The sequence below is a fragment of the Podarcis gaigeae genome (assembly GCF_964106915.1).
Source record: "Podarcis gaigeae genome assembly, chromosome: 3".
Classification (NCBI taxonomy): domain Eukaryota; kingdom Metazoa; phylum Chordata; class Lepidosauria; order Squamata; family Lacertidae; genus Podarcis; species Podarcis gaigeae.
The window spans coordinates 120,924,410-120,940,644 of record NC_139680.1 but is presented as its reverse complement, the minus strand read 5'-3'; the positions used below and the strand labels follow the sequence as shown (position 1 = coordinate 120,940,644).

The following is a 16,235-nucleotide window of genomic DNA, read 5'->3' as shown; positions in this document are numbered from 1 at the left end:
GAAGGAAGGTACCACTGTATAGAGACAAACAACAAGGTTCACTAAATAAGATTTCACGGTCTCTGCCTGCAAACATGCCGTAACTATAAAGCACATTTTCCCCCACTAGATTCCACAGAGGAAAAATATGCTTTAAATGTATGGCGTGTCCGTAACCCCGGACTCTATTTGCTCTTCCTCAGGCTGAAAAGTCACTCGCAGTTGTGAAAATTATTTTAGGACACATCGCTGACAATACAAATTTGCAGCACCCATAGGCTCATCTCTCAGGTCTGTGATAAAAAGGGTTGTTCACAGGCTGGATTTTATAGGGAACAAAAATGCAGTCGGTGGCTTAGTAGCACAATTTATTAGCTTTATTTCCATATTTCACACTGGGGACACAACAGTTGCTGATACATGTGCATGAGCAGACCCAAATTTGCCTTCTCTGTCTCCAACACCACCCCTGAAGTGTAGCTCTAATTTTATGCCTTCCTCTCAGAGACTTAGAAAGCCGAAAGACCCCCGTTACCAATGCAAATCCAGCCACGCAAACACATACAAGCAGAAGCCTAGAGAGGGTGCTCAAGTCTCCATCATCAATGCAGCAGAACGTTTAACAACTGTGACAACCTTCACACAGTTGCATGTGCTCCTTGTGTGAAAAGCACATATGCACATGGTCAGACATCTGCAACCGGGCTGCAGATTTTGGATGTCTGGCAGGGAACACGGGTGACCCAAATTTCTCAACCACCACCGTTGGCACTTGAACCCCAATTGCAATTCTAAAAAACCCCCTGATTTCAAACTTTAAAACTTTGCACTTCTCTTCTGGAGCAACCAGATTCAAGAGCTGTTCCAGCCGTGATTTTGTAATGCGGAGTTCCTGCAAAAAGGCTGGCTTTTAGCTCCCTCCAGGTACCATCACGGCTGGAAGTGGGCCGGTGGGTTTTGGAAACTTGAAGGTGACGCTCTCCCCAGCTGAAGGCAGCCAGTACTAGGACACCTGCTTGGCCCGTAGAAGGTCCAAGGTAAACGCTCCACTGGCATCTCCAGGTAAGGGGGGGGGGAGAGAACCCTGCCAGCCAGTGTAGACTGTGTAGAGTTAGATGGACCCGAGGCTCTGACTCTGACAAGACACCTTCTTCCGAGAGCTCTGCACCCGTTACCATGACATCCCAGGGCGAGTGGAGGCAGCCTGGAGCCAGGCCAGGCCAGTCTGAAAAACGTGCATTGCAGTGAGCACCCTCATTCCCCGAAAACTCGATTTTGCATGCCCACCGCGGTCAAACACCCTACAGAATTCGGAGCGCCGGATCTGTGGCTCAGCTCCTCCTCTGCTCCTGGATGGCCTTTGCCACGGACGCCACGGCGGCCTCGTTCATCTCGCAGGGGTAGAATCCGTCCTGGATGCTGTAGCAGGCATGCACCGTGCGCACCAGGGCTTCGTGCTGGACCTGCCGCTGGGTGTCCAAGATCGCTTGGGTGCTGCCCTTTGGCTTGTGGTGAAGGACGACCAGGACGGCCTTTCGTATTCCTGGGGTGGGGGGAAATGGAGCAGAAAAAATATTATTATTATTATTATTATTATTATTATTATTACAGTGGTACCTCTGGATGCAAACGGGATCCGTTCCGGAGCCCCGTTCGCATCCAGAAACGAACGCAACCCGCGTCTGCGGGTCGTAATTTGCTGCTTCTGCGCATGACGTCATTTTGAGCATCTGCGCATGCGCGAGCGGTGAAACCTGGAAGTAACGCCCTCTGTTACTTCTGGGTCGCCACAGTGTGAAACCCGAAAATACTTAACCCGAAGCTACTTCAACCTGAGGTATGACTGTATTAAGGAACCAGGAAGATGGAGTATTTTCTAAAGACTGGAGTCAATTTGTACAGTCATACCTCGGGTTACAGCCGCTTCAGGTTGCGTTTTTTTGGGTTGTGGAGCACGTTACTTCCAGGTTTCGCTGCTCATGCATGCGCAGACGGTCAAAATGATGTCACGTGCATACGCAGAAGCAGCGAATCGCGACCCGCGGACGCGGGTTGTGTTCGCTCCTGGATATGAACAGGGCTCCGGAACGGGTCCCGTTCGCATCCAGAGGTACCCTGTACCTTTTTAAAGCCCATGACATGAGCCTGTTGGCTGGATCAGGCCAGAGGATGCTCACCTGGTCTAGCATCCCGTTTCCCCAGTGGCCAACCAGATGCCCTTACTGGGATGCTTGCAAGGGGGGGGGGCGTGAATGCGAGCTGTTTGTCCGCGTGGGGCAGAGCGCAGACCTGCTTGCCCAGGAAGAGCTACTCACTGTTCAGCGCTGCCAGGGCACAGAGTGTGTCGCTGCCCACGCGCGAGGAGACAGGGCAGAAGAGGAGGAGGAAGCGGTCAGACTGCTCTTCGTAACCCTCCTGCTGGAGGGAGATGCCGAAGCCCACCAGGATCTTGGAGACGTCGTTGACAATGTCCTTCTCGCAGCCTCCCGTCTGCCCAGTGGTCCAGAGCTGCACGGGGAAGGCTGGGGAGAGGAGGAAGGGAAGAAGGGAATGGAGAGGGAGAGAGAGAGAGAGAGAGAGAGAGAGAGAGAGAGAGAGAGATCCCTTTCAGTTCATGGCTGGAATCCCACCCCTACTTGGCTACATTATTATTTTTATTTATTGATTTACAGTGGACGCTCAGGTTGCAAACGTGATCCGTGCGGGATGCACGTTCGCAACCCGCAGCAGCACGCTTGTGCATGTGTGGGTTGTGATTTGGCACTTCTGCACATGCGCAAAGCACGGTTTAGTGCTTCTGTGCATGCGCGACCGCCCAAACCCGGAAGTAACCTGTTCTGGTACTTCTGGGTTTTGGCGAGTGCGTAACCCGAAAAAACGCAACTTGAAGCGGCTGTAACCCGAGGTATGACTATACAAGGTGAGGGGAGCCGATGGGAGTTGTAGTCAAACCATCTTCCCAGCATAATAATAATAATAATAATAATAATAATAATAATATGTGGCTGAGTTTCCCCTGCCACTCTTGAATGGCTCCCAACAGAATATTAAAAACATGAGAAAACATCAAACATTAAAAACTTCCCTAAACAGGGCTGCTTTCATATGTCTTCTAAAAATCAAACAGTTGTTTATTTCTTTGATCAACTGATGGGAGGATGTTCCACTGGGCCACTACTGAGAAGGCCCTCTGCCTGGTTCCCTGTAACTTCACTTCGCGCAGGGAGGGAACTGTCAAAAGGCCCTCGGAGCTGGACCTCTGTGCCCAGGCTGAAAGACTGGGATGGAGACGCTCCTTCAGGTATACAGGGCCGAGGCTGTTTAGGGCTTTAAAGATCAGCACCAATGCTTTGAATTGTGCCCGGAAACGTACTGGGAGCCAGTGTAGGTCTTTCAGGACCGGTGTTATGTGGTCTCGGCGGCCGCTCCCAGTCACCAGTCTAGCTGCTGCATTCTGGATTAGTTGTAGTTTCCAGGTCACCTTCAAAGGTAGCCCCATGTAGAGCGCATTGCAGTAGTCCAAGCGAGAGATAACCAGAGCATGCACCACTCTGGCAAGACAGTCTACAGGCAGGGAGGGTCTCATCCTGTGCACCAGATGGAGCTGATAAACAGCTGCCCTGGACACAGAATTGACCTGCACCTCCATGGACAGCTGTGAGTCCAAAATGACTCCCAGGTTGTGCACCTGGTCCTTCAGGGACACAGTGACCCCATTCAGGACCAGGGAGTCCCCCACTCCTACCCATCCCCTGTCCCCCCAAAACAGTACAGTGGTACCTCTGGATGCGAACGGGATCCATTCCGGAGCCCCATTCACATCCTGAAGCAAACGCAACCTGCATCTGTGCGGGTCGTGATTCGCCACTTCCACACATGTGCGTGACATCATTTTGAGCGTCTGTGCATGCGTGAGTGGCAAAACCCGGAAGTAACACACTCCGTTACTTATGGATTGCCGCAGAGCACAACCCGAAAATATTCATCCCAAAGCTACTTCAACCCAAGGTATGATTGTACCTCTGTCTTGTCAGGATTCAACCTCAATCTGTTGGCCACCATCCATCCTCCAACCGCCTCCAGGCACTCACACTCAAAATGGCTGCATTTGGGCTGTGCTTACCTGTGAGTGGGGGAGCTGAACTGGGCCAGGAGGAAGACGTCCATCTCTGGGACCCGGGGCCCCTCTGGAGTCTCACATTCTCTTGACGGAGCCAGTCGTTCTCTTGCACCAGGTGTGACACTCGAATGTCCTTCTCCTCCAGCTCCTGCTGAAGCTCCCCATTCTTTCCCAGTAGCTCGGACACCAGTTTTTCCTGGTCCCCCAACTTCTCCTGGACTTGTTGCATCTCCTTCAGCAGACGGGACACTTCTTCTTTCTGCTCCTGCAGCTGCTGGTTCTCTTCCAGCCTGCGGGCCGTTTGCTCTTCCTGGATGCTCTGAAGCTGCCGATTTCTCTCCTTTAGCTGGAAAACGAGCTCCTTTTGCTCGCTCAGCTGCTGACGGAGCCGCCAGTTGGCTTCCAGCAGGTAGGGCTTTGCGGCTGGCAGGCTGCTTCTTGGGGGCTGATCATCGGCCAACAGCTGGGCAGCGATTCGGACAACCACCTCCTGGGCCTGGAGGAATTGGGAAGCCAAGGGGTGCAAGGAACCCCTCAAAGTCTGCAAAAGAGGGAAGGTCCCAGGCTGTCAAGGCAATCTAAGCAGTGAAGTGGGGCGAGCCCAGAGACTTGTGGGAAACTCCTTGAGCTACATAACAGGCCTTGTAAGAGGAGTCTTGGAGGTGGGACTGACTCCAACTGCACTAAGCTGAGGTTGCTGAACTCTTGGGCTGTTTGGGGGCTTCTCTTGGGTGTTGTATTATTTTTGTATCTTTATTATTATTAATTTGGTTGTGTACTTTGCAGATGATACAACGGTGGTTAGTTTAATCACAGCTGGAGAGGGGGAGGCGGCCTATAGGAAGGAAGTTGAGCAGTTGGGGGAGTGGTACAGGAAAAATAACTTACTCCTTAACTTAAAGAAAACAAAAGAGATTATTGTGGACTTTAGGAAATGTAAACTGAATATTCAGCCACTCATGACTGAGGGGAAGTGCGTGGAACAGGTCTCAGTGTTTCGATTTCTGGGAATGGAGTTGAGAGACGACCTAACCTGGGGAGAAAACAGCAAAGACCTGATGAAGAGAGCACAGCAGAGGTTATATTTTCTGAGAATCCTCCAGAAAAACAATCTCTCAAAGGACCTGTTGATGGCATTTTACCATTGTAGTGTGGAGAGTGTATTAACCTATGGTCTGTGTGTGTGGTTTGGGAGCTGCACGGCCAGGGAAAAAACAATGCCACCCAGGGTTGTAAAAACTGCAGAGAGAATAATTGGGTGTGCTCTTCCCACCTTGGTACAGGGTTATAAAGACTAGGACTAGCTGCCTGAGAAACGGTTTCTACCCAAATGCAATTCTGGTTTTAAACGCAGTATAAGGAGTCTCTACAGGAGTATATTGTATTTTAAGAATGGGGTATCAGAGTTTTTAGGGGGATAACCAGGTTAGGATAGCTGGGATAGCAGGCTTGTTGGTTTCTGAATGTCTGATGTAGATTTTTTCAATTTCGTTGTTCTGTATGGGACAATGACAATAAAGATTATTGTATCGTATTGTACTTTCTGGTGTTATGACCAATTAATTAAACAAAGTCATTTTAATTGAGTTTTGAAAAAGAAGAAAAAGATGCAGTTAACTTTTCCTGTTTTGAATGTCATCAGGCTATTATTCCAGTACTGCAGGGGGTTGGACTAGATGCCCCTTGGGGTCCCTTCCAATGCTACAAGTCTATGATGTCTCTCAGTTACTTGCCTGCAGCTGTGACTCCAGAGAGTCCGCCTCTGTCTGACGCGATGCTCCGTTTGCCGTGGAGCAACTTCCACTCTCTGCTGTGTCTTGAACCTGGTCCTGTGAATAGAGATAACAACAACAACAACAAAACTTTTTATTTATTTATATCTCGCTCTCCCTAGCGGAAGCCAGGCTCAGAGTGGCTAACAACAATAAAAGTAACACAGCATTCTAAAATCAATTTGTTCTAAAATCAGTTCAAAATCAAATTAATGGCAACCATTGGGCTAGAGTTCTGTGAGGATTTCCAAAGGAGGTGGGTCAGACTGTGCCTTGGCCAAAGGCCTGGTGGAACAGCTCTGTCTTGCTGGCCCTGCAGAAAGATGTCAAGTCCCGCAGGGTCCTAGTCTCTTGGGACAGAGCGTTCTACCGGTTCGGGACCATGGCCGAAAAAGCCCTGGCTCTGGTTGAGGCCAGCCTAACTTCTCTGTGGCCTGGGACCTCCAAGATGTTTTTATTTGCAGACCGTAAGTTCCTCTGTGGGGCATACCAGGAGAGGCAGTCCCGTAGGTACGAGTGTCCTAGGCCGTATAGGGCTTTGAAGGTTCAAACCAGCACCTTAAACCTGATCCTGTACTCCACCGGGAGCCAGTGCAGCTGGTATAGCACCGGGTGAATGTGGTCCCGTGGAGAGGACCCCGTAAGGAGTCTCACTGCGACATTCTGCACCTGCTGGAGTTTCTAGGTCAGTCTCAAGGGCAGCCCCACGTAGAGCGAGTTACAATAATCCAGTCTGGAGGTGACCGTCGCGTGGATCACAGTGGCTAGGTCAGGGCAAGAGAGGTAAGGAGCCAACTGCTTAGCTTGGCGGAGATGAAAAAATGCCACCTTTGTTGTAACTGCAATCTGCGCCTCCATGGAAAGAGGGCGTCGAAGCTTACACCCAAACCCTTATCGGACGGTGCTGGCACTAATTGCACCCCCGCAAGAGATGGGAGTTGCCCCCCATCCCATATTGTCCTGCCTCAGCCAAAGGACCTCTGTCTTCGAAGGATTTAACTTCAACTGGCTCCCACGTAACCATCCAGCCACAGCTTCCAAACATCTGATCAGTGTGTCTGGGGCCGAGTCTGGGTGGCCGTTCATCAACAGAAAGAGTTGGGTGTCATCAACATACTGATGGCACCCCAAACCAAAACTCCGGACAGGTGAGCCCAAACAGGTTCATGCTGCTTTTAAGAGTCTCATCCCTGTTTGCTGAGCTCCAGATCTTATTATTCTCGCCCCCCTGGGGCTGTGGGAGCCTCCTAAGATGGTTGGCTGGCACTTTGTAAGCCTCCTTCCGGCACTCCTGCAGCCAAACAGGTGTCAAATGTCTTGCTGTGCTTTCCTTTGAAACCCCTCAGCTAGGCCAAGAACCGCCAGAAGTCTTGTTTTTATTTTTTATTTGGTTATTTGTATGGAAATTGGGAAAATCGTGGAAGGGAAATTTTGATCAACTTTAGGAAAAAGGTTTAAGATGAATTAATGAGGTATAAGTATTTATGTGTAAATTTAGTTAAGTTAAAATTGGGGTTTAAATTAAATAAAAATAAGGTTTGTAAAGATAAAATGGAAGAAAGAAGTAAAGTAAAATAATATTATGTTGGATTAAATTATTAAACTAAAGTGGAGATATATGTTAAGGATTTGCTGTGCTGATAATTTTTAAATGGGAATACTAGAAGGGGAGGTGAGAGGAGGTCTGAGAAATAAGGTAAAAGAAAATAAGTAATTGAAATTTTATGTGTTTTTAATTGTTTTGTATTTTTGTATGTTTTTTGTTAATTTTTGCTTTTTGTTTTGTATATGCTTTTTGAAAATGGCAATAAATATTCATTAAAAAAAAAAAGAAGTAGTCTTGCTACCTGTGAAGCCCAGGACCTTGATGGAGGCTTGCACCCCAGGGTGGTCACTTTGGTGCTGCAAATACAGTGCTTTGTCTTCACCCCCGGAGGCACACTCCATTGTCTCTTGAGACGGAGACGGATGCAAGCAACAACCCCTCCATCTTGATGATTAATATAATCACCATTGCTATTTTATTGGTTTCTCACCTGCCCCTCAGCAGGAGATTCCCATGGCAAATTGCAATGATATAAAAGCACAATATTGAAACTTCCCATCAGCAGCTTAAGAAGATGAGTCTGTTACTTGCCTGCGGCTCTGAGTCCAGAGAGCCTTTTTCTGCCCGACTCGATGTTCGCTTTGACGGTGAACCACCTCTGCTCTCTGCCTCACCTCGCTCCCAGTGCCCCTTAAAAACAGCACAAACAGGCATCGCTGAACTTCATCGCCCATGAGTACTGGCTATGCTGTCCAAGGCTGATGAGACGCCAGGAGGGCGCCAGGTTGTACTATACTATTGCGTCGGGCAATCAGCCTTCCTGCACTGGACTCCGTTTCCCCCACATGCAACAACAGAGTAATAATAGTCATAATGACCAGTAATAGCAGCAAAGCTTCTCACATTTTGTTGGGAGTTTTTGCTGTTGTTACTGATATTGACTTTTCGTATCTTTATTTTTAGGTGGAAATTGTTCAGTTTGGCTATGTAGTTTTTAAAGTGTTTTATTTTTATGACTACTTTGCTTTGCTTGCAATTATGTAAATCTTTTCGTACTGTAAGCCACCTTGAGCATTGTTTTAACTCTGGAAAGGCGGCGTGCAAAGAAAAAATAATGATGATAAGATTCCTGCATTGCAGTGGGGTTGGACTAGATGCCCCTTTGAGGTCCCTTCCAACTTTGCAATCCTGCGATTCCAAGGAGGCAAGTGACATGAGGAATAATAGAATCGTAGCGTTGGATGGGACCCTCGGGTCATCTAGTCCAACCCCCTAAAAGGCAGGAATCTCAGCTTAACCCTCCATGACAGCGAAGCAGCCCAAAGACCCCCACTGAGGGGGTGCCTGGAAGTTAAAACCAGCCCTGGGGTTTCCTGGCGTTGATTTTAGGACTTGCCTGCAGCTCTGACTGTGGAGGGTCGGTTTTCGTCTGGCTTGAGGTTCCTCCCATTGGTGAAGAATAGCGGCTGTTCGATTTCGAAGGCTGTAGACACGAGAAGAAGCCTCTTAAAAGCAGAACGAATATAAAGCAAGCAAGAGAGAAGACCAGCCTCACTAAGGAGACAATAGCCACGCACTGGGAATGCTGCCTTGGAAGAGAATTGAAGGGAACCCAGCGGTCATCTAGTCCAACCCCCTGCAAGGCAGGAGTCTCAACTTGAGTCTCAACCTGGAAGCACACGCCATTGTCCCTCGATAGAGACGGATGCCAGCAACAACCCCTCCATCTTTGATGATTAATATAATCACCATTGCTATCTTATTGGTTTCTCACCTGCCCCTCAGCACGAGGTTCCCATGGCAAATTGCAATGATATAAAAGCACAATATTGAAAAAAATTAATGAACTTCTCATCAGTAGCTTAATAAGATGAGTCTGTTACTTGCCTGCGGCTCTGAGTCCAGAGAGTCTTTTTCTGCCCAACTCGATGTTCGCTTTGACGGTGAACCACCTCTGCTCTCTGTCTGACCTTGCTCCCAGCACTGCGAACACAGAGGGTGCCCCTTAAAAACAGCACAAACAGGTATCACTGAACTTCATCGCCCATGAACACTGGCCATGCTGTCCAGGGCTGATGGGAGTTGTAGTGTGAGACGCCGGGAGGGTGCCAGGTTGTACTATACTATTGTGTTGGGCAATAATAATAATAATAATAATAATAATAATAATAATAATAATAATAATAATAAGTTATTTATACCCTGCCCATCTGGCTGGACTTCCCCAGCCACTCTGGGCGGCTTTTAACAAAATATTAACATACAATAATGCATCAAATGTTAAAAGCTTCCCTAAACAGGGCTGCCTTCAGATGTCTTCTAAAAGTTTGGTAGTTGTTGTTCTCTTTGACATCTGTGGGTGTTCCACAGGGTGGGTGCCACTATCGAGAAGGCCCTCTGCCTGGTTCCCTGTAACTTGGCTTCTCGCAATGAGGGAACCGCCAGAAGGCCCTTGGCACTGGACCTCAGTGTCCGGGCAGAACGATGGGGGTGGAGACGCTCCTTCAGGTATACAGGACCAAGGACGTTTAGGGCTTTAAAGGTCAACACCAACACTTTGAATTGTGCCCAGAAACGTCCTGGAAGCCAATGAAGGTCTTTCAGGACCGGTGTCATGTGGTCCTGGCAGCCGCTCCAAGTCACCAGTCTAGCTGCTGAGTTCTGGATTAGTTGTAGTTTCCAGGTCAACTTCAAAGGTAGCCCCACGTAGAGCGCATTGCAGTAGTCCAAGCGGGAGATAACCAGAGCATGCACCAGTCTGGCAAGACAGTCTGTGGGCAGGGAGGGTCTCATCCTGCATACCAGACAGAGCTGCCTTCCTGCCCTGGACTCCGTTTCCCCCACATGCAACAGCAGAGTAATAATAGCAATAATGACCAGTAATAGCAGCAAAGCTTCTCACATTTAGTGGGGAGTTTTTGCTGTTTTTACTGATATTAACTTTTTGTATCTTTATTTTTTGGTGGAAATTGTTCAGATTGGCTATGTAGTTTTTAATGTGTTTTGTTTGTTTTTATGACTACTTTGCAATGTTTGTAATTACATATTTTGTTTTCATATTGTAAGCAACCTTGACCATTGTTTTAACTCTGGAAAGGCGGTGTACAAAGAAAAAATGATGATGATGATGACATTCTTGCATTGCAGTGGGGTTGGACTAGATGCCCCTTTGAGGTCCCTTCCAACTTGGCAATCCTGCGATTCCAAGGAGGCAAGTGACATGAGGAATAATAGAATTGTAGCGTTGGATGGGACCCTCGGGTCATCTAGTCCAACCCCCTAAAAGGCAGGAATCTCAACTTAAGCATCCATGATAACGAAGCAGCCCAAAGACCCCCACTGAGGGGGTGCCTGGAAGTTAAAACCAGCCCCGGGGTTTCCTGGCGTTGATTTTAGGACTTGCCTGCATCTCTGACTGTGGAGGGTTGGTTTTCGTCTGGCTTGAGGTTCCTCCCATTGGTGAATAATAGTGGCTGTTCGATTTCGAAGGCTGTAGGCACGAGAAGAAGCCTCTTAAAAGCAGAACGAACATAAAGCAAGCAAGAGAGAAGACCAGCCTCACTAAGGAGACAATAGCCACGCACTGGGAATGCTGCCTTGGAGGAGAATCGAAGGGAACCCAGCGGTCATCTAGTCCAACCCCCTGCAAGGCAGGAGTCTCACCTTGCTCATGCATGAACACTGCAGGTGGATTAAAGAGCCAAGGGGGCCCCATGTAGCACAGCATCCTTTTCCCACAGTGTCTGCTGTAATAAACGGAAATCTGCCCTTGTTCCCTTATGGGGGACACAAGAGCCCTTGTAGAGTCCTTTGCAGGTTCTCCATCGGTCGGGGAAAATAGCAGAGGCCAACCAGAGAATATTGAGAAGCAAAGCAGCGTGTAAGGCTGATCTTTATTAACTGTTGCAACAGGGTGCTCACTCACCACACGCAGGAAAGGAGGAGGAACCCAAGGCATGCGTGCAAGCACATTTATATAGACATTTTAAATTGCCCACCCTGGAGTCCAAGACCACCCCCAGAAATATCATACATGCATCACAGAAAAGGCGGTCTACAACAGAAATCAGAGTGCCTTGTTTATCTCCTGTCTGGCAGGTTACCTGTTAATGGCCACTTGATTGGACACCCTGGGGAGCCTGGCCAGTTTTTTGCAATGATAAATACTTAGTTCCTGAGTCAGGTCACAGGTTCACACCCTATTTAAACACAGACATACCCTTAAGACAGGATTTGTGAAGGAAAAGACAATGGGGAGGCTTTTCCATTTTCTTTCGACTTTGCAGAAAAATATTTGAGGTCAATTTGGGAGGGACAAAATGGTTTCAGGACTTTTTCTGTGGGGTTTCAGACATGTGGTTTATATATGCAGTTATGAACATTTATCATCGGATAGATAGATAGATAGATAGATAGATAGATAGATATAGATATAGATATAGATATAGATGATATAGATATAGATATAGATATAGATATAGATATAGATATATATAGATATAGATATAGATATAGATATAGATATAGATATAGATATAGATAGATATAAGGTCATATATATATGACCTTATTTTTTTTTATTTCACTGCCCAGATGCCCCCATGGGAAGAAGCTTGCAAGCAGGACCCCAGATTCCCAGCCACTACCTAGGAAGATGCAACTTTCATCCAGCCTCTAATCCTAACAACAGCCCTGTGAGGTGGCCAAGCAGCGGCCTAGGGACAGGCTCCACTTCACATGGGAAGTTTGTGGCCAAGCTGGGATCTTGAACCTGGGTTTCTCCACTCTGAAGCAGAGATTACTTTTCTGAGACAGCACCTGCCCTTTGGAACTCCCTGCCAATTGACACTAGGCAGGCTCCATCCCTGTACTTTTTTGGGGGCTGGCTGAAAAGGGGTGTGTGCAGGTTTTCAAGGTGGGGAGAAGAGTTTGGATTTGATATCCCGCTTTATCACTACCCAAAGGAGTCTCAAAGCGGCCCACATTCTCCGTTCCCTTCCTCCCCCACAACAAACACTCTGTGAGGTGAGTGGGGCTGAGAGACTTCAGAGAAGTGGGACTGGCCCAAGGTCACCCAGCAGCTGCAGGTGGAGGAGCAGGGAAGCGAACCCGGTTCCCCAGATTACGAGTCTATCGCTCTTAACCACTACATCATACTGGCTCTCAGTGGAATTGGAAGAGTCGGACATGACTAAATGCCTAAACAACAAGGGCCAGGAAGAGAGTTCACAAGGAGATGGTAAATACTATCTTTCCTTGCCTGTCCTTCCTTTCCTTATGACCTCTGGGGTTTGCTAAATCCATTCCTCCTTGATTCCTGTTTTATTTACCCAAAATGTAAAGGTAAAGGGACCCCTGACTGTTAGGTCCAGTCGTGGCCGACTCTGGGTTTGCGGCGCTCATCTCGCTTTACTGGCTGAGGGATCCGGCGTACAGCTTCCGGGTCATGTGGCCAGCATGACACCAGAGCAGCGCACGGAAACGCCGTTTACCTTCCCGCCGGAGTGGTACCTATTTATCTACTTGTACTTTGACGTGCTTTCGAACTGTAAGGTTGGCAGGAGCAGGGACCGAGCAACGGCAGCTCACCCCATCGCAGGGATTTGAACTGCTGTCCTTCTAATCGGCAAGTCCTAGGCTCTGTGGTTTAACCCACAGCGCCATCCAAAATGTATGCATGCTCAAATTAGCTCTTTGTAGTTTTAACTTTGTCCCCACATGGTGATTTTTTTGAAATGCTCAGAGGAAATCAGATTGGTTCTTACAAGCTCTGTGTTAAGAGTTCTTTTGTTAATAAAAGGGACCTGGGCCAGGGTGTGGCCGATTATTATTGGCACTTCCTCCCAGAGTCTTGCTGGCCAAACCTTGTGTGTATTTTATTAATCAGGGTCCAATCCTTCCTTTGCCTTCGGAACGCAACACTCAGCGAGGCCAAGAACCCGAAGAAGTCTTGCCACCTGGGAAGCCCAGGACCTTGATGGAGGCTTGCACCCCAGGGTGGTCACTTCGGCGCTGCAAACACAGTGCTTTGTCTTCACCCCCGGAGGCACACTCCATTGTCTCTCAAGACAGAGACTGATGCCAGTAACAACCCCTCCATCTTTGATGATTGATATAATCACCATTCCTATCTTATTGGTTTCTCACCTGCCCCTCGGCACGAGGTCCCACAGCAAATTGCAATGATATAAAAGCACAATATTGAAAAAGAATTAATGAACTTCCCATCAGCAGCTTAAGAAGATGACTCTGTTACTTGCCTGCGGCTCTGAGTCCAGAGAGCCTTTTTCTGCCCGACTCGATGTTTGCTTTGACAGTGAACCAGCTCTGCTCTCTGCCTGGCCTTGCTCTCGGTGCTGCGAACACAGAGGGTGCCCCTCAAAAACAGCACAAACAGGTATTGCTGAACTTTGTAGCCCATGAGTACTGGCCATGCTGTCCAAGGCTGATGGGAGTTATAGCGTGAGACGCCGGGAGGGAGCTTGCAAAACTATGATTCCTGGCACCCCCCCCCCTAGATTTTGGCCTAGGTTTTATTTTATTTTTTAAAAATAATTTTTATTGAATGGTTTTATGTTACAAAAAACAATACAACCATACTACCACTAAATATAATTAAGAAATAAAAATTACATACATCAATATTTCGTTTGTTATTTACTGTCTTATTTCCTCCCAAACATCCCATACAAAAACACACATATGTGCAGACACCCACACACCCAAAATGATAATAATAAAAGTAAATATTTCCCCCCCTTTCATCTTCCAAAATCTTTTCTTCAATTTTGACTTCCTGTCAAGTCCCTTTGCATATATTTTATCTTACAATCGAATGTGCGCAAAACAATAAACCTTTCTATACAAATTTTCCAATGCATTCTGAAGATATAATAAATCCTTACTTGTCCACCTCCTTTTAGTTCTTTTATCACTCAAATGCTAGCACGGAGAAAAAAATATTAATGTATTTCTGAATGTATCTTCTGTAACCATCCCATTTTGGCCTGGGTTTTAAGGTGTGTGATAGGTAAAGGTAAACGGACCCCTGACCATTAGGTCCAGTCGTGGCCGACTCTGGGGTTGCAGCGCTCATCTCGCTTTACTGGCCGAGGGAGCCGGCGTGCAGCTTCCGGGTCATGTGGCCAGCATGACTAAGCCACTTCTGGCGAACCAGAGCAGCACACGGAAACGCCGTTTACCTTCCCACCGGAGCGGTACCTACTTATCTACTTGCACTGTGTGCTTTCGAACTGCTAGGTTGGCAGGAGCTGGGACCGAGCAACGGGAGCTCACCTGGTTGTGGGGATTCAAACTGCCGACCTTCTGATCAGCAAGTCCTAGGCTCTGTGGTTTAACCCACAGCGCCACCCATGTCCCACATACCCAAATGTGCTCTTAAGGCAGGATTTGTGAGCACAGGGACAATGGCGAGGTTTTCCCTATTTCCATCCAAACAATGGGAGCTCACCCCATCGCGGAGATTTGAACTGCCAACCTTCTGATTGGCAAGTCCTAGGCTCTGTGGTTTAACCCACAGCGCCACCCGCGTCCCAATTAAGGCGCGTGATGCTGGGGCCGAAATGGTTCTCCCCATTTTATGCCCAAGACAGCCCTGCAAGGTGGGTGAGGTACCCCCCTTTACGAACTTTGCTCTGGTTCAGGAACGCGCCCCGCCCCCCGGGTCCCGTCACCAGCAAAGGAAGCTTTGCCTTCCCCCAATTTCTGCATTGGGTGGGGCTCTCTGCACGGGAGGAGAGGCGTCTCCCCTGACCTGAAGCCGCCGCTACCGAGCATGTGCAGAGTGCCTCGCCCATCCCTCGCCTCCCTCCATCTCACCTGGCTATGGGATGCCTGTTGGCGGAGCTTCTCTGCCTTGCTCTGGTCTTCCCACCTCCCGGACATAACTCGGTGGGGTTGGATCCGGCGCTCAGTCGATCCCCGACCCTGTCTGCTCCGCAGCGCCCAGGGCCCCGATCCCCGGAAAGAGCCGCGCCCTCCGGGCTGGATCTCTCCTCTGGCCGGCCAAGGTCCGAGGAGTTAACCTGCGGAACGCGCTGCAGGGGGAATTGGAAGTCGGCTTCTCCCCGGCTGGGACCCCCGGGGCGCGGCTCTCAATCCGGGATTTGGGGTGTTGGGACCCCCTGGGTGGAAGCCCTCGCCCCTCTCCACGGCCTTGAGCGCGCACGGTTCCCGGCTGCTGCGCGCACCGCGGAAAAGGAAAGCGAAAGTCCCGCGGAGGAAGATCCGCTGCAGCTGGTCTCTTTCGCCGCCCCCTAGAGGTCTCTCGCCCCATAGATCCATCCTTCTCCTTACTTTGCTGGCTTTGCGCATTGGACAAATTCTGGTGCCTGGGAGCAGGACCTTGCAGAGCCAGGCAGAGGTCCCGGACCAGGTAGATAATGTGCGCCCCCCTTTTTTTTACCCTGGGGATAACTGAAGTCTTATAAATAAGTATATAAAGTAATTTTTTTATAATGTATTATAGTTTTAAAGCCCTTCCTGGATCACTGCCTTGCAGTGGCGAAGGGGCTTGAATAACTCAGAGAAGCTATGAGCTATGCCGTGCAGGGCCACCCAAGATGGACAGGTCATAGTGGAGAGTTTTGACCAAACATGATCCACCTGGAGCAGGAACCGACAAGCCACTCCAATTAGAACTGGATATGGAACAACTGATTGGTTCAAAATTGGGAAAGGAGTACGGCAAGGCTGTATATTGTCTCCCTGCTTATTTAACTCATATGCAGAATTCAACATGCGAAAGGCTGGGCTGGATGAATCCCAAGCCGGAATTAAGTTTGCTGGAAGAAATATC

The 16,235-nt window shown here is 48.6% G+C and overlaps 1 protein-coding gene across 15 annotated transcripts; it reads right to left on the bottom strand.

Moving 5' to 3' along the window:
* Positions 1-343: 343 nt before the first annotated feature.
* On the bottom strand, positions 344-15,675 carry LOC310841883 (uncharacterized protein). Of its 15 annotated transcripts, none has more exons than XM_083733567.1 (8): positions 15,257-15,652; positions 13,678-13,794; positions 10,821-10,907; positions 9,305-9,421; positions 5,833-5,928; positions 4,103-4,640; positions 2,295-2,501; positions 344-1,522 (listed from the first exon to the last, which is right to left on the bottom strand). In XM_083733567.1, exons 1-8 carry the CDS (start codon positions 15,320-15,322, stop codon positions 1,311-1,313), a joined length of 1,440 nt encoding a protein of 479 aa, XP_083589693.1. In that variant the 5' UTR covers positions 15,323-15,652; the 3' UTR covers positions 344-1,310. The 15 variants fall into 15 exon arrangements, with proteins under 15 accessions (XP_083589693.1, XP_083589694.1, XP_083589695.1 ...); XM_083733568.1 differs by lacking the exon at positions 9,305-9,421 and adding an exon at positions 8,009-8,107; XM_083733569.1 differs by having other exon boundaries at positions 13,678-13,773; positions 15,257-15,631.
* Positions 15,676-16,235: the final 560 nt, after the last annotated feature.